Here is a 20,465-nt window from a genome sequence, read left to right as displayed (position 1 = left end):
GTGTTTAAACAGTGTGGGATTGCTTCTGCAGCACCCCCGAGACAATTTACCATTAAATATATATTTTAATAACAATTTAAGGAAACATAACAGCTTTTAATGAGGTTACATCTGGACAAATGTAAATAAAAGAAGGAAGGAAAAAAAAGCTGTAGTTTCATTAACGGAATTCTGCATGCTCAAAAGTGGAAATCTCATTTGCAATGGCGATAATGAGAATTACAATTCCTCATTACTGCTAATGGAGCTGTGTCTCTGGCCGTTAAAGACTGAACTTTAGATGGTATTTAGCGTTATGGTCATGAGCTATACGCCAAATCATGGCAGTCAGGGGGAGGGGGGGCGGACGAAATGTGCATTTTGAGGTGTCCTGACTGATGTTTAGGATTTTGGGAAGCATATGAAAGCAAGGTGTGGCCACGTCCTCTCCGAACATATGCTGAATAAATAAATGCTCATGAATCAGAAAGGCTAAAAAGTTCTAAGAAACAGGAACGAATTGTTCATTTTCAGGTGAAAGGTTTTCAATTATGTCAAGTCTATCATAAAAGACCAACATACACTGAAGAGCATAATCTCAGTTATAGAAATATGAGGAGTGAAAACATGTAAAAAATAATCACTGTCTACAGCCCCATATTGCAAAACCCTAGATTTACCACACAATTATTCAAAATATTTAATAGGACCACAAACCTGCAACAATTTTAACCTACACCATATAGATCTCTATATATTTTTTTTAATTTTAAGAAAATCAAGAGCAGGTTTGGGCTGATAAAAATATACAAGTTTCATTTCATGGAAAGTTGAGAACTGTTCTCCCACTTCATGTCGTACATACAGTGTGTTTCATCATTTCAGTTTTTTCACTCCTCCCATCATCCCTTTAGTAATCACAGTGAGCCCACAATCAAGAGCCTGTGGTTGCTCTCTCCCAGTTCATCGACAATCTCAGAACTCACATCATGTAGGAGTCAATATCAGATCAAGTCCATCTCTTAGAAATACACTAAAACACATCACAGGTTTGGGACGAGACCGTCCTGTCCTCGGGCCAAACCACCTCTGCCTACCTCTACGGAGAGAGAGTATGGGCTCAGGTCAGAGTAATCAATAGGTTCTCTCCATACTTGCGCAGGTATTTCTCGTGGTTATGGTCGACAGACCAAAGTGGAGGTAGGAACTTGGGCTGCATGCTGGACAGGAAGTGCTGACGCCAGCGCCGCTCCAACTCGATCAGACCGGGAAGTCCACTGTCAGCATACGCCTGTACCACCTTCAGTCCATGTGGCACGTAGCTCTCATTAAAGATCCTACACACAAACACACAGCTTTAAAAATGCAAACACACACCAGTGCTGCTAACAAATTTTCCACATCCCAAAGTCCCAAAAACAAAACAAACCCCCACAGTTTTAGATTTAAGGACTTCAGGTCATTTGCACACTAACAAAAGGCAAAAATCACTGAACTACTGTGGAACGTCTACACGGTTTGGCTCTGCTTGTATCTAAGTATAGGATCTTTGCATAGGAGTCGATAATTGTTCTGTAATATGCCAAAAAATGCAAACATACAACACATTTGAGCAGCACAAAGGCACAAACTTCTATCACTCTAGACTATCACTAATCAGCAATATCAAATGATTGTCAAACGGTTCTAACCACTGCTCAAATAAAATAACAGCAAGTGATTTGTATTGGATTAAAATCAGATAGCAAAGATTTGAAGCCACAGAATCTAAGCTTAGTCTAGACTTTCAACTGTATTTAACAAATAAAAAGATTCCTGCTCCGTTCACGGATCCATGAATACCTGAACAATGACAAATTTATTCTTATTTTAGCTGCCTACAACAATACACCGGAATCAGACTTTCAGCTTGAATTTGACAGTATTTATATCAAAATCGGTGAATGGTGCAGAAATTCCAGTATTGTGTGATCCCACATTTTTTAAAGAAACCAGAAGATAATTTGACACTAGGCTACGCAGCTATGCCATGGCAAGGTGTGTGTTATTTCCTCATTATTTCACTAAAATTAACTGGAGAAAATGTCTACAGCTGATTTCAAGTGCAGCATTTGCATACGTTTTATCCATGGCTGAAGTCCAAACAGCAGACACAGCCAGATGAATGTAAAGGTGTGGCCAAATCAAAAAGCACAATCGGGAACATAAGGACTACAGAAAACTGTGGTAGATGACAAGAATCTTTTTCCCTGGTGGAGAAAAACTGCTTCACGAGAGCAGGCAAAACAGATCAAGAACATCCTCTAGCAGGAAGGTGCATCTGAGTCAAAGTCAACACAGTAAATACTAATGGTAAACCAGCGGTGAGCCTAACAGCAGAACCAGATTAGAGACTGCCAGGCAGATCACCACCAGGAAAGAAACCCTGGGTCTGGTGAAATTAATTGATTCCAGACAACGACAGTTTAATTTAATGATTATATTAGTTAGCTCAATTACATTTGACCTCTTAAAAAGGAGGGGCCAAATATAAAAGAAATGCTGTAACACCATTCAACCAGTTTGGATGTACATACCCTCAAATCAAAACTGCATGTGATTCATTCTTTTATTGTAACTCTATTACACTGTGGTAGAGTCCTGAAATAACAATAACCTTGTCAGTGTCCAGCTATTTATGGACTTGACTGTACCATGCAAAAGTCCATGTAGCTGATGTGGCAGCGCTCCCTCACCTTGTCTCCAGGTCCGCGGCTGTGTACAGCATTCCCTCTGTGACGTCCTTCTCCTCACCTTCCTTGCAGAAGTATGCCTGAACCACGGAGAGGAGCTCTTCTCGCCTGGAAGCGGGCATGCTGTTTTTGGCACTTAGAAGGGCACGAGCAGCTGATCGCACCCGCCGCCGATCCGAGTCCTCCAGCATCTTTACACCCTCCTCACAGCCCAGTGGGGCAGAGAACTTGTCTGCTAGTTGCTGCTTTAGGAAGCCGTCGTACACGTTAGACGCCGCGTGGCAGGAAGTGCACAGCAGCAAGATGTCATGGGAGTTGTGGTCCTTCATCTCAGTGGGGAAATGGCGCCTGTACTCATGTGGAACGATGTTCTTTCTAACAGAGAGGGGGAAAAAGATCTACTGAGAAGAACGGAATTGCTGTTGGTAGCATGTGTATGTACATAGTATTGATATTCAGTCAAATGTAAGCATGCACAAAAAGCACACTATGCTCAAATACAAACCTGATGTAGGAATCAGCTTTTCCACATACCACACAGAGATTTTCTTTGGCTTTGAGGTAATAGTCTTCCTGAGAGTCAGGGCGACCCGAGGGCTCAAACAGCAAGCGCACGATGAAGGGCTCCTCACTGACCAGCTCTGAGGAACGGGACAGAGGCACCACTGAGCAGGTCTTTTCAGAGAGTTATTGTTAGCCATGAGAACAAAATGGCATTACCTAAAGCCTTGGTGCAAGAATGTAACAAAACCAGTGAAAGAGTGAAATCTGGAACAGCATGCAGTGCAAAACTAAATGCACTATAACAAATGTTTCCAGTACCATCGTATCCAGGAATTAAAATAATTGTGTTCAATAATACGTTGTTCAATGCATTGAATGTAACTGTTCCATGTATTATAACAACCCAAGGAAAACTGCCTAGATCTAGATTTAAAAGAGATGGGTGAATATGAATATCTCTGCACATTCAAGCTAGAAACACCTCAGTGATCCTCTGCCATCACTAACAGCTTGTCAATCAACTTACCTGCTAGGAAATCAACTGACAGCTAGACATAGCCTGTACTAGGGCTACATTATATAAGCTCAAGATCATAATAAATTTATATTGTTACATACTATGATTAAAACAATGGTATCAGGAGCCTCAGAGAACAATAAATAAAGTGTGATTTGTCTGAGAGCTCATATACATATTGCAAGATATGCAAATGAAACCAGTATTTCAAAGAGGAGTAACACATTCATGACCAATACACACATTGTGCATCCTTAACCTGCTTCATCATAGATCATAATACAAGATTTGATTTATGAATGTGAACAAGGCCAGAGAACTAGCAGACTCTGCTGCAAAACTACTTTTCTTCTGCCCAAAAGAAACAATTTGGTTTCATTTTAGATGGAAATATGTACCTTCAACAACGTCAACACCAATCAGTATAACAGTACAGCAGATGAAGCAAACCATGCACTTATTTGCAAATTAATTTTAGTATGTTTTTGCGAAAGATATCCACAGTATGAATGAATCGGTCGATATGATGTCATGGTTTTTGTGCTGTACCTCCTATTCCTTTGTCAAGGTACCATTTTGCCTTTTTCTTGTCGCATGTGCAGAGTGGCTGGCCATCGGGCGCGTGAAGGAAGCAGTTGTCGTATAACGGGGATTTCCTGAAATAAGTACACAGTGGACTTCATTTATCAAATACAAAACGATTTATTCATAAATCTTTTATAGGACCAAGACATGTCTTGTGCATGAAAATCGATGTATATTTCTAAACATTCAATTTAGAAACACCTCCATGATCTCCAACAGCTTTCTGTCTAATACATTTGTCAACCGATTTGCATCACGGATACATTATAGAGATTATACATATATGCTTTCAGCTCTCTCTGAGCAGTACTCCACCTGGCTGAATATCCAACTCCAAGAGGTTTCCGCTTGTTTCTGCGTGGGTCTGGTACTTGCTGATCACCAGACTCAGGACTATCTACAGTAGATCTGCGGCACCGGCGCCTACGTTCCCCTTCGTCCCCTTCACTGCGCCACCTGAAGGGCACATCCACCAGGCCCTGGCAGCGGCCAGCCAGCTTCGAGAAGGAAGTTTCATCCTCGCTCAGCAAGCACGGCTCAGAGTAGAGTCCCAGCAGGTAGAGAAACAGAGAGATCGAGACCTGGGCATCACGTGCTGCGTACGACATCTAAAGTACGACATGTAAGGAAAATGTAGTAAGTAAAAAGTAGTAAATAAACAATTTATCGTTAAAGTTGCAGAACAACAGATGTACTCCACCTGCTCCTGACTCAGGTCTGCAGCTTCCCAGTTACTACAGCGCAGCTCCAGAGATTTATCCAAGGTGACATTGAGCAGGTCTGCAGCCAGGGACTTTAAACTCAGCCCATTATTCAGCACCGCCTGCCTTTGGCATTCAGAATACACAAATTATTATAAAAGAAACTTGATAAAAAGGGCTTCATATAAAAGTGTCAAGAATAAGTGAAATAAATAGAGTTGTGTGGTGACTTTAAGGCTCACTGACGATCAGGAGTTTCTAATTGTTAAAATTATCAGAGGTGTTCAGTCTCATCCTCAAAGCACTAGTGTTATTACTTCTTGGAATGAATAAAAAAATATTGATGATGAAAACCTGTTGTTTATTCAAAGGCATTAAATAAACTGTTTACATGCACCATAAACTATCACTAGCTGCCTTCGGGTAGCATAGAATCTGAACATACTAATACATCAAAATGACATTTAGGCTAACTTTTTAAAGTTAAAGTTAAAACATGTACCAAACTTTTTGACAGTTTAAGGCACTCGGCACCCGTCAGGTCACCTGAGCTTAGGACAGAATTCTGAATTGATTCAGTAGCAGAAGTTTATATGGTGGCTATTTTTTCTAATAGATTCAGTGCACAGATTCATTGAACCCACTCAGTGCAACTGGGTAAGAATTCCATCTTGAGTTGATTTTTTTTAGGCGGAATTCATAAGTTGTTGTAATTTGTTAATGACTAGTATTGAGTGTGTTTGCAATAATTACCTTTGTCTCAGTGCCAAATAGCGCAAGTCCAGTGTGCACACGAGGGCCAGGCCGTGGTCACTGGCAAGACGCTTGCTGTCTTCATAGCAGCCAACACCCACCTTCAGCACATGAGTGTCTCTCAGCACCTGTACCAAGTCGTTGGGAAGAGGCAGCTGTGCATCACGAAACGGCAGCAGTCTGACCAGCATACAGCGGCCTGAGTACGTAGCCATCTGGAGCAAAGACACGGCACATGCTTTCCCTTTGATGGAAACCTGAAGACAAGAACACACCTTGTGAAGAAGGACGGTCTCTAACACCACGGGTTGTCAATTTTTGTCTATGTCCCTCTTACACGCATGCTCTTTACCCATTCACAGTCTAAACCCAGGACAGGGAAGACTGCCAGCTCCTTCTGGAACAAGGGCCAGTGTTCTTCAAACTCGTCTGTTGAGCTCACCACCACCGCTGGCACCTCCAGTAACTTCTCAATGGATGGCACTGAAACACATTTGGGAGTCTGTGCTAGCGATGGTGGTGCGAGTTCCTGTTGTGGATGCTGTACAGAGGTGCTGCTCAATTCCAGAGGTCCGAGTCGCTCCACAGGCAATTGACGTGTGTCCTTTTGGACTTTGAGAGCTTTTCTCTTCTGTGCATATATACTACGCCACAGGAACAGTCCTCCAAGAGTGGCTCCTAACAAGGTTGCCACTGCTGCAGTGAGAGTGCTCTGTCTGGACATCTCGTAATGTGCAGCAGCTCCTTGCTAGGACACAAAAATGTTTACAACACCAAGTTAAAAATAAAACGCGGAAGAATCACAAAAAATCAATGCTCATTAGTTAAAATGTTAAAAAATAAATGACAAAGGTTTATAAACCTCTGGGAACTTATCTACATCATACAGTTTCTGTAGTGAAGTTGCAATAAACTATACATAAAAATAATAATAATAATAATAATAATAATAATAATAATAATAATAATGATGATGTTAAGATATTTGCATGCCCCCCCTCCATTTCTTTTCTATATCAGAAATTTCTGAAATACTCAAACCAGCACCAAGAATCATGCCATAGTTAATCACAACACTCACACTTTCCCCCAATTCTGATATTTAAGTAATCACTGGGTGTACAGGAATGAGAGGGAGTGTATATAATAATTATTGTAGCCCTTATACCTGCCCTACACTGCCACAGTTACACACTTCTGTCCATTTACTTATTCTTTTTTTCTCTATTCTTTTCTATAGTGCAATCATAGCAAAAGTACTCAGAAACTGAAAACTGAGAGAGCTGAATAAGAAAGTTGAGGGATCTGTGATTGATTGACTCAGAGAGAGAGAGAGAGACAGAGACAGGTGAGTGAGAGTGAGAGAGAGAGAGAGAGAGAGAGAGAGAGTGTGAGTGAGTGTGTGTGTGAGAGAGAGTGAGAGAGAGAGAGAATGAGTGAGTGTGTGTGAGAGCGAGAGAGAGACACAGACAGACAGACAGACAGACACAGAGAGAGAGAGAGAGAGAGAGAGAGAGAGAGAGAGAGAGAGAGAGAGAGAGGGGTGAGAGAGTGAGTGTGTGTGTGAGAGAGAGAATGAGTGAGTGAGTGAGTGAGTGAGTGAGTGTGTGTGTGTGTGTGTGTGTGTGTGTGAGAGAGACAGACAGACAGACAGACAGACAGACAGACAGATCTAATTCAGCCTGGACTGCTGTAATGTCCAGCACACTGTAGCATGTTTGCTAGCATCCAGACCGCTCTGGTCTGTGTAGCCGCTAGTAGGACACTTAGCTAGCTCGCTAATTCTGTCACGTATGCAGGAGTACAGTGTGTTACTGCTATAACATGGACATCAGTGAAGTTCTTCATGTTCTATTAATTGTACAATAACAAACATCATGTTCTCACTTACCTCGAGCTGTGAGTATCCAATTCACACACATACACACATACACACTGTTTGTAATAATAAACAGCTGCAAAGCGTCTTCTTCTGCCCCTATATCACACACACCACAGCGCCGCCACAGGAGGCGGCCGGTCATAACACAGCGGTTCACTTCTCCAGTGATGGGACTCGAAACTTCTGATACACAGAGTCGACTCTAAGCAGTAGTTTTCATCCTGTGTGCAAGATCAGTTCACAGACTGTCGGTTTAAGTCTGAATGAAATGCTTCCAAAGCTACATTTAACAACTTAATTGGCAGGGGTAATGCTAGCTAAATTTACTTGTCTGGACAAATGCCACACTTGCATACCCAGGCCTCGTTAATACATCTCCATTAACATGAATTTGCATATATAATTTACAACACAGTGTGGGGGTTTGGGGTCAATCAACCATTGTTTAATTGTGTCCACGAATTCCATGAGGCCTCTTTCTCTTTTCACAGAGGATACTCATGAACACTTTTTTGTGCACCCTTTGGTGAAGCCAACATCAAAACGTTCTTATGCAGTGATCTCATCTGCCTCCATTCCTATATATAATGCTGATGCAGTGACACTACTTTTTTGCTTATTGCTGTTATATTGGACTCTATAATGTCTAAAGCAGACTTTTAAAAACTTTTAAAATCTTTGAATAAATGCAAGAGCTATCATTTCCCTTTGTAACTTTGTTAGGTCTTTGCTTGGTTTAGAAACAAAAAAGATAAATAGGAGAAAAACATTAAGTAAATATTGGTTGAAAGTGTTGTGGGCAGCCAGGCTCATCTGGTATAATTGAAAATACATTATATTGGCAAAAGTTTTTGGACACCCCTCCAGATCATTGAATTCAGGTGTTGTTTTTCAGGGGTTGGGCTTGGCCCCTTAGTTCCAGTGAAAGGAACTCTTAATGCTTCAGCATACCAAGACATTTTGGACAATTTCATGCTTCCAACTTTGTAGGAACAGTTTGGGGATGACCCCCTTCCTGTTCCAACATGACTGCACACCAGTGCACAAAGCAAGGTCCATAAAGACATGGATGAGTGAGTTTGGTGTGGAGGAACTTGACTGGCCTGCACAGAGTCCTGACCTCAACCTGATAGAACACCTTTGGGATGAATTAGAGCAGAGACTGTGAGCCAGGCCAAAACTGGAATGTCCGTCTTTACATGCACATGAATTTAATATGGAGTTGCCCCGCCCTTTTCAGCTAGAACAGCTTCAACTCTTCTGGGAAGGCTTTCCACAAGGTTCAGGAGTGTGTTTATGGGAATTTTTGACCAGTCTTCTTGAAGTGCATTTATGAGGTCTGGCTCGTAGTCTCTGCTTTACCCCTGAAAAACAACATCTGAATTCAATGATTTGGAGGGGTGTCCCAAAACTTTTGGCAATATAGTGTAGCTTTAGCTTGATGTTTCACATCAAGTCCCAATATTACCCTAACTCATTGGCTGGGAAATCAGTGCTAAAAATCATGTGTTGTGCAGTGCCCCAAATCCCTAATCCTTTGTGATTATTTGTAAAGAGCAATCACAATTGTTTACAGCAAGGAATGATGTATTAGTGTTCAGCTAGACCTCAGCTTGCCTGACAGAGCAGATTCTTTCAGCTCACAATTTTCTTATTGCCATTTTATCGTCTCAAAACCTGACACGCACAAAACTCAGTAGAACTCTGATGGGGACGCCTCAACAAGTCCTTCTTATTACTAATTTGTAATACCCTTAAAATACACTGTTACCATATTTGGATAAATGTCAGCATTTAATCAGTTCATTTTCCACAGTAACCCCATATTAATCCTTTATTTAACCACCTTTTTTTCAGATATAGCACTAACAAGAATGTCCTACTGACTAACAGACAGAGACAGACTGATGGGGGAAAAAAAAACCCTTAGATAACCAGAAAATGGGCCTCGAGTTCCTTAACATGAAGGTGTAAGAAACATCCCTGTCTGACAAACATGAAAGATGATACTAAATAAAAATCTCTCTCTTCTTGCTCCTGATATCCTGCTAGAGATCATTTCAGATGGATGCAGAGGGACATACAGACAACCTGAGAAAGAGAAAAAAACAGCTCATATATCTAGTTCAGTGAGATGACCTATCTGATCAACCAACCACCCAGCATCATCAAGATGGATGGTTATTGGCATCAGTGAAAGAAGAAAGAACCACGCTGAGCACATCAGGAAGTTATGAAGAGCCTCATCTATAAATGTGGCTTGTTTCTCACAGTCGTGTTACTGTAAAAAGGTCATTTGTATTGATTTTTTTATTATGCATTTTAGAGGAAGGAATGAACACATTCACTATATGCAATTATATCCAAATCTTCCGTGTTAAGAGAACAATCTCTTTTTTGATTATTGTTAAAGATTAATCCCTAAACACATCTTTTATGATTGTAACAAAGACACTTCTGACATTCATGTGACATTTATAGCCGAGCCGTAAAGAAATTAGCAGCCACACCAAGACAATCACAAGCCTCCTCTACCACCATCATTTTATTCAATCTTTTAGATCTAATTCTTCAGACAGAAGTGGAATAAAATAATGAAATACTTACAAAATGAGGAAAAAAACAAACAAACTGTTTTTCACAGGTTTGATAAAAACAGAGCTGGGCAAAAATAACAGACACTTCAGGAAAAACCAAAAACAATCTGTGACTACCTCACTGCAAGCGATATTTATAATCACAGGTCAATTGAGGAAGAGTATTACTAAAACTCAGGTTTTCTGCAATGTAGCTAGCTGACCCATCTCACCTGAATATCCCAACCACCAAATATAGTGCTTGTGCAATATAAAAGAAACGTCTTTGTTAAAAAATAAAATAAAATAAACAAGTGGCTGACAATGACGGTCAATAGTGTTAGAATTCATCTTAAAAGTCCCCCAAAGCCCTAAAACATTCATTAAGATATAAGAAGTGTGGGGGAAAAAAGAAAATAAAAAGTACAGTACTGTAGTACAAAATAAAAAGACAGAGCAAGAGTGAAAGCAATGGTAAATCCCCCGTCCCATCACTGAGAGCAAAATGATTGTAGCTGCAATGATTCATTATTTACAGAGGAATAGACATCCAAAACAGGATGCTATACATCGCAATAATAAAAAATAAAAAATAAAATCAGATATCCATCCCTTCTCTCTGTCTTCATAGAATATGTAAAAGTTATGGTTTGAGCTCAGTGTATAATTAATATATATATATATTTTCAATTTCTATAGATATATCTATATAATAAATGCCCATTTGCTTAATACATACACAAAATCATTTCCATTGTATCTAGCCTGCACCTTTGGCAAGATTTTAGACAACTTCTCTGTTATATTTCAAAACTATTTAAAATATACTTAATGCATAAAAATAAAGATTTTGGCATTCTCTCGTTTCTTCATCTTCTGATTGGGAAGTTTCGGGAAAACTTCTCAAATCTGGAAGCATAGTCCTTCTGTGGTTGCGATGGGAGGAGCAGTCGTTCATCCCCGTGGTTAGAGGAGGCTGAGAGTGGGACTGTTGGGCACAGAGGCAGGACTGAGATAATAATGATGTATACTTGTACGGTGAGGATCGAAATGTTAGTCTGTTTTATTAAGGCCCAGAGGCAGAGTTGCCTCTTTACCCAAATCCATCTGAAATATGGATGCAACTTCACAAGAAACAGAATGAAAACAGTCGCTGAGCATCACCAAACTGCCTCCAAACCGCACTGAAGTCACTTCATCTCACACTCCTGTGTCTTCTGCCCAGCTCACAGTTAACACTACAGACATTCGGACACACAGCAAGGGGAACAAGACAGAGAGATAGATATGGGGCTAATGTGGTGTGCATGTCAAAAGGGCACCCTCACGTTTCATGTCCTCACCACCCTTCACGCACCTCCTTCATGTGTTCATGCTAGTTTTGGTCTCTCTCCAACCCTGTGAGTATATGTTTACAGTTGGATCTCGAAGGTCTTGTGTAGCTCACTGGAAAATGGGTTTGTAGGTGAGGGGTTGGTGCGCTGGCGTGAGCGGTTCTCTAGCGCAGCCCACTGAGCTTCAAAAGCATCGGCTTGGTGCTCCGCTGGCAGAGGAGGCACAGACCAGCTATCAGTGCCGTTTAACGTAGCGTTTCCGTTAGGCGGCTGAAATGCTGAGGGATTTGCCGGTGGGAGTGCAGGAGGTTTGCCAAAGGGTCCGCTAACTCCTCGGGGATCCAACTGTGGTAAAGGTGGAGTAGAAAACGGCGAGGACTGCATTTGTGTTTGGGGAATGGGCACAGGAACCGGTACCGGCTGGGTCTGCGTAGCAGAACCAAAGACGTTGGCCACCATCTGAGAAGGTGTAATTCCCACCACTGGTACACTTGGCTGGACGTAGGGGAGCCCGTTGGACATTGGGTAAGAGGCTGGTGCCTGAGCGTGGAAAGAAGGTTGGTGTGGAGGTAGGGTGGGCACTGCAGAGGGCATGGCAGGCATGAAGGCCACTGGGGCCACAGGGACGGGCATGGGCGTGGGGAAGGGCTGCTGAACAGGAGGGGTAGCTGTTCTGGCTACAGGTGGTTGCACTCCTACAGACTTGGACACCTCTTCCAACCAGCGGTCTGCCTCGGACGGTGTGCGCTTATGGGAGGCACTGACCGCTGCAAGTGGAGCCATTGTTGGAGGGGTAGGACTGGGCCAGTCACCTGGACAAAGAAGAAACATTTTAGTGGACTTGAATAAACTAAAAAATGATAAAGGAAAACAAGGAATGGAAACACATAACAGTATAAAAACTACAGTTGATGTTTGACTTGACTCTTTTTAGTCCAGAAGAAGAAGGCAGATAAATACACAGCCATCAGGATGTTGGATAGAATAACTTTTACTGTTCTTCTGTTTATAGATAGAGAGGTAGCAAGCTTAATAACAACTTACTGCAGGATGGTGAGCAAGTTAGATTACAAATTCCCAAAACATAAAACTACAAAACCCATGTAGATATGACTCTGATGATGATTTTGGAGCAAAGGCTATGAGCACTCTTACCAGGATGTGCTGGAGCTGGTGGTGCAGTGGGGACCTTGGCCCAGGGGTTAGTCTCTCTGGCAGGCAGAGGTGGTGGCAGCGTGGGAGGGTTAATGACAGCGGTGGCGGAGGCGGCAGCAGCAGCAGCGCTGACAGGAGGAGCCGGGAAGGTGGGAGCAGAACCGTTCACTACAGCAGCAGACACAGGAGTTAAATCCCATAAATCCCATATATATATATATATATATATATATATATATATATATATATATATATATATATATATATATATACATACATATATACATAATTACTATATATATACACACACATATATATATATATATATATATATATATATATATATATATATATATATATATATATATATATATATATATATATATATACACATACATACACACACACACACAATTACTATATATATACACATATACACATATACACACACATATATATATATATATATATATATATATATATATATATATATATATATATATATATATATAGTAATTGTGTGTGTGTGTGTGTGTGTGTGTGTGTGTGTGTGTGTGTGTGTGTATGTATATATATATATATATATACACACACACACACACACACACACACACATTGTTAGTGAATAGGAATACATGTGGGGCTGACCTTGTGCAGCAGGGGATTGTGGGGAGGAGGCAGGTCTGGGCATGGGAACCAAAGAAAAGGGGTCCTCTGTGGGGCCACTGAATGCTGATGTGATCTGAGTGCACAGAGAGCTGATGCTATCTCCTTCACCTTCTACCTCTGCCACTATCAACACAAAACAACACAAACCTTAACACCTCCTAACAAATCCTGAGAGAATGGAGCTTAGTGTGTTTGCATTTTGCAAATCAGAGCTGAAAACACTGCGTTGTGTGCTCCACTTCAACTGGAATCATTAGTACTGAGGTCAATACAGGAATTCTATGTACTCATGCACACCGGGTTATTGTATGGCTGCTTGAAGCCTAGTAATGCCAACCTGTGTTTTTGATCGGGAAGTCGGATTTGCGCTGCATGGTGGAGGGCAAGTCATTCATGCGCAGAGACATCTGCCGTTTGAAAGGCGACGTCTTCTGGCTGAGAGCTGGGAAGCCGCGGAACGAGCCTTGGCGTGCTAGCACATCCACAGGGGCGTGCCGGCGAGGGATTGCATGAGGATTGGCTTCCTGAGGTGCCAGTGTGGCCATGGGCTGAGGAGGAGAGGACGAGGGAGACGAAGCGGCAGCCGAGTTGGCTGTGCTACCTGCTGTTCCCCCGACAGCCTCTGAGTCTGCAGGCAGAGAGAGACATGGCTTAAACTTATGGAAATATGGGAGAAGATTGCTGCACAGCATTTAATACTAAATATATCAACCGTAGTGCAGTGGTTTAGTTACATCTTCCATTATAGCACAAAAATTCATCCTGAAAAATTCTCTGTTCATAAATAACATGCTGTTCAACGGCATCCTAGACTCCTGTTTTAATAATGAGAAGAAAGTGTTTGCTTTGTGTTTCTTTCAACATCCTGGTTTATTTATACTCTGCTTAACCGGTTCCTGCATTACCCACAATGCCATGTAACTACTCATGCATAATACCACAACGCAGAATGTGGTTTTAGCCAATTACAATAATAAGCAACATAAGCTGATGTTTAGGGACACTTTTTAAATGTAATGTCACAGTTTTTGATTTGCAAAACAGCGTATCATAACAATTAGTTTTTAAGAGAAACAGAGCTGACAGATTTATAAAATAAATGCATTTTAAATCTTTTAGAGACACGCTGCCCAGAGTGTGACCAATGCCGCTTAGCTGAATGAGCCGAGTACAAACCAGGATCCTCTGCTTTACTATTGGCCACATCATGTCACGAAACATTCCTTTGACTTCATTCTAATATGAATAGACATCCTAGATCAGGAAAACCCCTGGTTTAATTTCGCTTCGATTAGAAACCATTCTATTTTTGTCTCTTTATCTACCTTTCTTGGCATCTTGTAATTGCCGCATGACTTCCTCTCGCTCAGCCTGTTCTGTTGCTGTGGTAACGCGGAAGGAGCCTTCCCGCGTAAACGTGGTGCGGTTGGCGTCGAAAGTGGCCGTGACCCCGCATTCCTTCTCTCGCTTCTGTTTCCGCTCCAAGCATGCCGCGAATGCACAGCCCACTGCGTGGCTCAGACGCTCACCCTGAAACACAGATGACACTCGGGTCAGGACAGAGTTCCTGTTTTCAGCTTTACCTGGGTTTGAGATTCTCTTTCCTTTTAATGAAACACGAATGTTATCATTTTTCTTTTACATACAGACCTGAGATCCTCAGTGTTAGTTGTCTTACTGGTGCAAGGCAAGTGTGACATGTAAGAGCAATCTGATAGAAGAAGGTCACTAAAATAGATTAGAATGATAAAGCAATGTTCTAAATTGTTAAAGTGCTGAGAGGTAAGTTCCTGCTATAATGTCCTTGCACTTTTATTCAGATAAAGACTGTATTCGTCAAACAATGACATTTTGAGTAAGCTTGTATCTAATGCAATTCAATGTAGCTGTACTCTGTGTAACCTATTTTAATACGAAGCTCATTTTTATAGGTCAGGTCTGATATAGGTCAGCATATTGCAGAGATCAGTCTATTAGAATCTGTTTTCTAGAGCTATCCATTACAACAGCAAGACACGTATGTAATCTCTTAAGCAGAAATGCGTTTCTTCGATTACTTCCTTCCTACATTTTAATCAGACCTTAACTGTATAGTGTTTTTAACATTAGATTAATGCCACAATCCAGATGTAGATTTAGATTCATAATGAACAAGCCACAGACCCAAGAGGAAAGTGAAACCTCCAGGTGGACCAAAGGTGCTGACCTAGTGCCCTCACACACAGGGAAGAAAAACATTTGCACTGCGATTTCTGTTATCTTGTAAAGTCTGCACTCAAACATCTCAGTATTTTCAATAAAGATTAAAAGTACTAGCATTGACTCTTTATTTAGGTGTGTGGGGAGCCATTATAGATGGCTAAAGATTCAGTCTCACTATTAAAAACAAACTTACTGTGTCACTCGAGAGGGAAATGCAGCAACTTCAAATGAGATATTTTGCTTACTAGTGCCTATTAAGTAACCAAACACTAACTATAAAGGTTCTATAGAGGTTATGTGACACACAAGCTAAGCAATAATATAATAGTCCTAGGTTCGGGTTTGTTAAGGAGCTTATCAGAGGAACTGGATAAGAGCAGAAAGGAACAGGACCGTGCCACCAGCTGCTGGATAATGCTCAAGACAAGAAAACATAAGCTGAAAATCAATAGTTTGTGTGATTTTCTTTATTTACCTCAGGGAAAATGAGACTACTCACTGAATCCTTGATGGCCATGAAGCAGTGGCAGATCCAGCGGCGAGTAGTGCCATCTCTACAGATGTAGGAAAAGGCCCTTTCAAAGTTTCGGTCAGGAGCACAAAATGAAACCTTCTCTATTGTCTGATCGAGGATAAGATCCTGGAAGGAGGATGCAGAAGATGCAGATACACCACTGTCAAAACAACTTACATTATTGTATTTAATTTCTGTAATGCTTCACTATTGGCTCAGTCATTGGTGAACGACACTAAATGACACCAGCAGGGGGCAGAATATAACCACATCACACAGCTGGGCTTCTAAATGCTGCCTTATAGCATGTACACTGTTTAAAATGAGTGTCAGCTTAAACTAAATGCAGCTTAGAGTGTTTATATTAGGAAGAGACCAGGAGAGGTTTTTTAATTTAAGTCAGTGTTTATGTTGCAGGAAAGCATATATTCAGAAAACCAAGATTACAAGCAGGCTTACAAAAACGTTTTTTATCCTCCATAACGGTGTCTTAACTGGAGTATACATGAAGCCTGAAATAGCTGTGTGTGTGTCTGTGTCTTCTGGCACGAGTACACAGGTCTGTTCAGAGTGTGGTGGATGTGAATATATATGGATTTGACTTTTCAGTGCATAATTACCTTTGTCTTGTCATCAACGACCCTCAGGCCATCAGCAGATACCCACAGCACAGCCCTGACCGCTTTCTTCCCTGCCTACAAGCAGTGAGAGGAAGAGAGGAGGTGCACACAGTACAAAATGAGAAAGATGCTAGAACAGAGGAGTTTAAAAAAAAAAAAAAGTAGCCGTCCCTGAAACCTCACACCAACCCCCCCTCGCTGTGTCCCTTCACATTTTTGTTCTTTAACATGGAAACCGCTTCATCCATTAAAAAAAAAAAATCCTGCGATTGAGAAACATCAGAGCTGAGGGTTTAGGATGAAAAAGAAGGTTGTGAGTCAGAGTGTGTTCTGTGAAGGAAGTCGTGTGTGAGAGAGGACAGGAAATCGGTAAAGAGACAGCAACACTGCAAACTCAATCACACAACACAAGTCATTACACACTGGACAGACCCAGGTGTTCTCTGGAGTGAGGACAAAAGTGCCCTTAACCAATGCTCTGTGAGCACACACACACACACACACAATCTAAATATTGTGCCTTTCACATAATTATTTATGTAGCTATGTTGTACTTTCCTAACCTTTAACTTTAATAATTAAAACAAAATATTTTGGTAAGTTTTTTAATGATTTTGTAAAAATAAATTATTTTTATAAAAAAAAAAAAAAGTACTTCTATTCTTATGGGAACATTTGGTCTCCAGAAAGACCTTAAAAAATTAATCACTCTCTCTCTCTCTCTCTCACTCTCTCACTCACTCTCTCACTCACTCTCTCACTCACTCTCTCACTCACTCTCTCACTCACTCTCTCACTCACTCACTCTCTCACTCACTCTCTCACTCACTCTCTCACTCACTCTCTCACTCACTCTCTCACTCTCTCACTCACTCTCTCACTCACTCTCTCACTCACTCACTCACTCACTCACTCACTCACTCACTCACTCACTCACTCACTCACACACTCACTCACACACTCCTTCACAGGGAAGGAGGACAGGTTCCACTTTTTCCTTTGGTTCCAGCAGTGATTAAAGAATGAAAGAGTGGGGGGAAAAAAAAGAAGAAGAGAATAGCAAACACATTTTTTAAGATAAATAGCATTTACACACTCGCTCCCAACACATCAGAACTTACTTTGGTAAAGAAGCCCTTGAAGAACTTTCTGTCCTGGAATTGAAGATTTGGTAAAGGGAGGTTGGGGGATGGGGAGGACAAGGACAGTGTTACAGAAAGCCCTGTGTGTGTCCAGGTAACACAAGACTGTGCATATTGGGAGACAGCGGGATGGGGAGGAATCAGAACGGTTAAGAAGAGGAAGAGAGGCTGAAAGAAAGCGAGGGACAATCACAAACCTCTAAACTAGTGAGCAAGGCCACAATCACAATACCTACATCATTCGGTGTCGTACTTTAGGTGGATTCTGTTCAAGGTATCACCGAGGTATTAGCGTTGTTAATACTGTTATTATTACATTAGTGACTGAACAGTGAAAACCATCACCAACAGGGATGAGTACAATAATGGCTTCTTGAATGCATCACGATGTTGCCTTTGATCCTGGGCAGGCCATGAAAAAAAGAACCGAGCTTATAAATGTGTAATAGCTGTTCATTCATGGTCTGTGATTTTGATAATTTCTGTAATTATCTAGAGAGAATGTGCACAAAGAGTGCTTTGCTAGCTTCTTAGAGCAGTGTGCTTATCGGCTGTTATTCCCAATCAATATATAAGAAGTGGATGAAATAATATTCCTATAAATTCCAAAATGGAGTTTATGCATTAAGAAGTAAAACTTGTGTATATATAAGCTATAGATATCGGTTCAAGATGCATCGTATCATGTCACAGTGAATCAGTATTGAATTGTGAGTCAAAGCTCCACTGCGCAGGGCTAGCAGACAGGAACGGAAAAGAGACCAAGGACGCCGGAATTTCTACTGCTCTTGAGTTTATGATGTAAATCGGCTGAGCGGTTGCTGGACTACAGACTCCGTGTTTGTAAAAACTTACATGCTTTTAACCACTGGCTGTTCATGTCAATCGGTATGACCTAACCTGGTAAACGCTGACATCAGGCCTGTGGTTAAGAGCATGGTATGTCTAATGGAGAGAGGGGATTAAGGTTAGGTTAAGAAACCATTAGCCATACACACCGAGAGTGTGAGTGTGTGAGTCATGCAGGGAGTCAAGTCTCTCGCACAACTACGGGAGAAAAGCTCGTTGTTTTCATTGGGTTAAGGACATGAGGGATGTTAGAGACCGAGAGGGTTCTTTGGGGGTCATTATGAACATAACCTGCTAAAAAAAATATAAGATGTTTATAATACATTCATCAAAACACATATGCAAGGGGGGAAACAGGGACATGACTATGAATGCTAATAAAAGCCATGGAAATGCCTCTGAGAAGCTGACTGCTGAGTCAGAGGGAGGAAGCTAGGGAAAGGTAGGACAGAATATAAAAAGGCTGGGAGAAAATAGAAGAGTGGAGGGATTACTAATATTAAACTGAAGGATGTGTAGATGTGCAATCACACAATGAGGTCCAGGCAAAAAAAACGCACGAATCCACTGAATAAAGAGCCTTGAGCTCCACTGAAAATGAAACAAGTCCACATTATTCTCTATACTGGCTCCAGTTGGGCGCTGGCAAGCTGCCAGGTAAAGGAAGCGATGGTGTAGTTTGGGGTAGGAAGTGCAATGACAATCAGCAGGACAGGGCAGGGCAGGACTCGTCAGCTGGCAGACTGCATGCCTGTGACGTTACTCTCCTTCTTAAGTGTTGAGTCAGAGGGCAAAGTACACTTACTCACTCACTCATTCAGGCAAGTCTTACACACACTTCACTTATCTAAACACAAGCTATATTTTTTCGATGGTCACTAACCATGCAAGTGAAAAACCAGGAAGTTCGGCCAGGGAACGAGAATGGGAAATTCTTGTCTTGATTTGAATAGATGCAATACATAAAACAGGACAACAATGAGCATTTATCCTAGGACTGATTTCAAACAACAATGAAGCAAACACAGAAGGAATGTCCATGAATATAATGAGAACTAGAAAAACTAGCACAAATGCTGTTGTGTCCATTTGCTGAAATTTGTTATACATCACATTCTGTGTTAAGAGATCTGTATGCGATCACACACCTCAATAAAATTACAGTAAACATACAGCTAAAAAAATATCTTCAGTTTCATTCCTCCCACTAGATTTTGCACCAATCTTCCAAACAGACACAAACTTCACCACAACCCCCCCACCCACATAAACATGTATGACTGTCAGATCTTTATCTCTGGTTAAAGGTGAGAGCTTGTACAAGCTTCGTTCCTGACACCAGCTCATGAGCCACGTTTCTTGGCCAAGGTTCATCAGAGAGGTATGAAAAAAAACAAACGGTGTGACATCAATAAAGACGATTCTGTGTGTGGACTGAAAGATTTCCAGGAACCGAGCAACTCCGCTCCAGTAAGAGGAAATGTCATTATAGTGCACAGGGGTCAGACATTCCATTTCCTCGCCTGGTCTTAGCCGTTATAGCTATTCTACTAACACAAAACTATGTCACAGAGCAAAGGCAGATTGCATCATTACTTATACTAGAGAATATAATGAGTAGACGCTTAGAGCTGTCTAACTAAACACAAAGAGACGATATGTACGGGTTAAGGGGACAATACACACACCGTGCCCTTTAACGTTTAGCTCCTGCGCGGCAGCTAAATCAATTAAATCAAATAACTGAGACG

The 20,465-nt window shown here is 41.3% G+C and overlaps 2 protein-coding genes across 10 annotated transcripts in view; both read right to left on the bottom strand.

The window, feature by feature from the left end:
* Window positions 1-17: 17 nt before the first annotated feature.
* exd2 (exonuclease 3'-5' domain containing 2) lies at window positions 18-7,763 on the bottom strand. Of its 2 annotated transcripts, none has more exons than XM_058399823.1 (9): window positions 7,663-7,763; window positions 6,109-6,519; window positions 5,772-6,028; window positions 5,018-5,144; window positions 4,633-4,925; window positions 4,282-4,388; window positions 3,217-3,352; window positions 2,715-3,086; window positions 18-1,316 (listed from the first exon to the last, which is right to left on the bottom strand). In XM_058399823.1, exons 2-9 carry the CDS (start codon window positions 6,493-6,495, stop codon window positions 1,100-1,102), a joined length of 1,896 nt encoding a protein of 631 aa, XP_058255806.1. In that variant the 5' UTR covers window positions 6,496-6,519; window positions 7,663-7,763; the 3' UTR covers window positions 18-1,099. The 2 variants fall into 2 exon arrangements, with proteins under 2 accessions (XP_058255806.1, XP_058255807.1); XM_058399824.1 differs by having other exon boundaries at window positions 22-1,316; window positions 6,124-6,519.
* Window positions 7,764-10,178: 2,415 nt separating this feature from the next.
* Window positions 10,179-20,465, bottom strand: part of numb (NUMB endocytic adaptor protein) — a 47,261-nt gene continuing 36,974 nt past the window's right edge. For 4 of the 8 annotated variants that reach the window (XM_058398258.1, XM_058398257.1, XM_058398264.1 and 1 more), the window contains 8 exons: window positions 17,845-17,877; window positions 16,724-16,798; window positions 16,065-16,229; window positions 14,713-14,917; window positions 13,725-14,015; window positions 13,367-13,510; window positions 12,719-12,886; window positions 10,179-12,375 (listed from right to left, as the gene is read on the bottom strand). In XM_058398258.1, the coding sequence (XP_058254241.1) occupies window positions 11,642-12,375; window positions 12,719-12,886; window positions 13,367-13,510; window positions 13,725-14,015; window positions 14,713-14,917; window positions 16,065-16,229; window positions 16,724-16,798; window positions 17,845-17,877 (1,815 nt within the window). In that variant the 3' untranslated portion in view covers window positions 10,179-11,641. The remainder of the gene's footprint in view (window positions 12,376-12,718; window positions 12,887-13,366; window positions 13,511-13,724; window positions 14,016-14,712; window positions 14,918-16,064; window positions 16,230-16,723; window positions 16,799-17,844; window positions 17,878-20,465) is intronic. The other 4 variants (XM_058398262.1, XM_058398265.1, XM_058398261.1 and 1 more) reach the window with 3 other exon arrangements.

This window comes from Hemibagrus wyckioides, linkage group LG09, assembly GCF_019097595.1.
Source record: "Hemibagrus wyckioides isolate EC202008001 linkage group LG09, SWU_Hwy_1.0, whole genome shotgun sequence".
NCBI lineage: Eukaryota > Metazoa > Chordata > Actinopteri > Siluriformes > Bagridae > Hemibagrus > Hemibagrus wyckioides.
Note: the sequence above shows the minus strand (reverse complement) of the source record. Positions and strands in the feature narration are given on the sequence as shown.

Bases quoted from the DNA above. Each gene is read 5' to 3' on its own strand.
- exd2 (XM_058399823.1), bottom strand. From the start codon at position 6,495: ATGTCCAGACAGAGCACTCTCACTGCAGCAGTGGCAACCTTGTTAGGA. The intron at 6,029-6,108 runs GTAAGAGGGACA...TCTTGTCTTCAG, and splicing joins AATGGGTAAAGAGCATGCGT to GTTTCCATCAAAGGGAAAGC. The intron at 1,317-2,714 runs GTGAGGGAGCGC...GTTTGTGTGTAG, and splicing joins GCCGCGGACCTGGAGACAAG to GATCTTTAATGAGAGCTACG.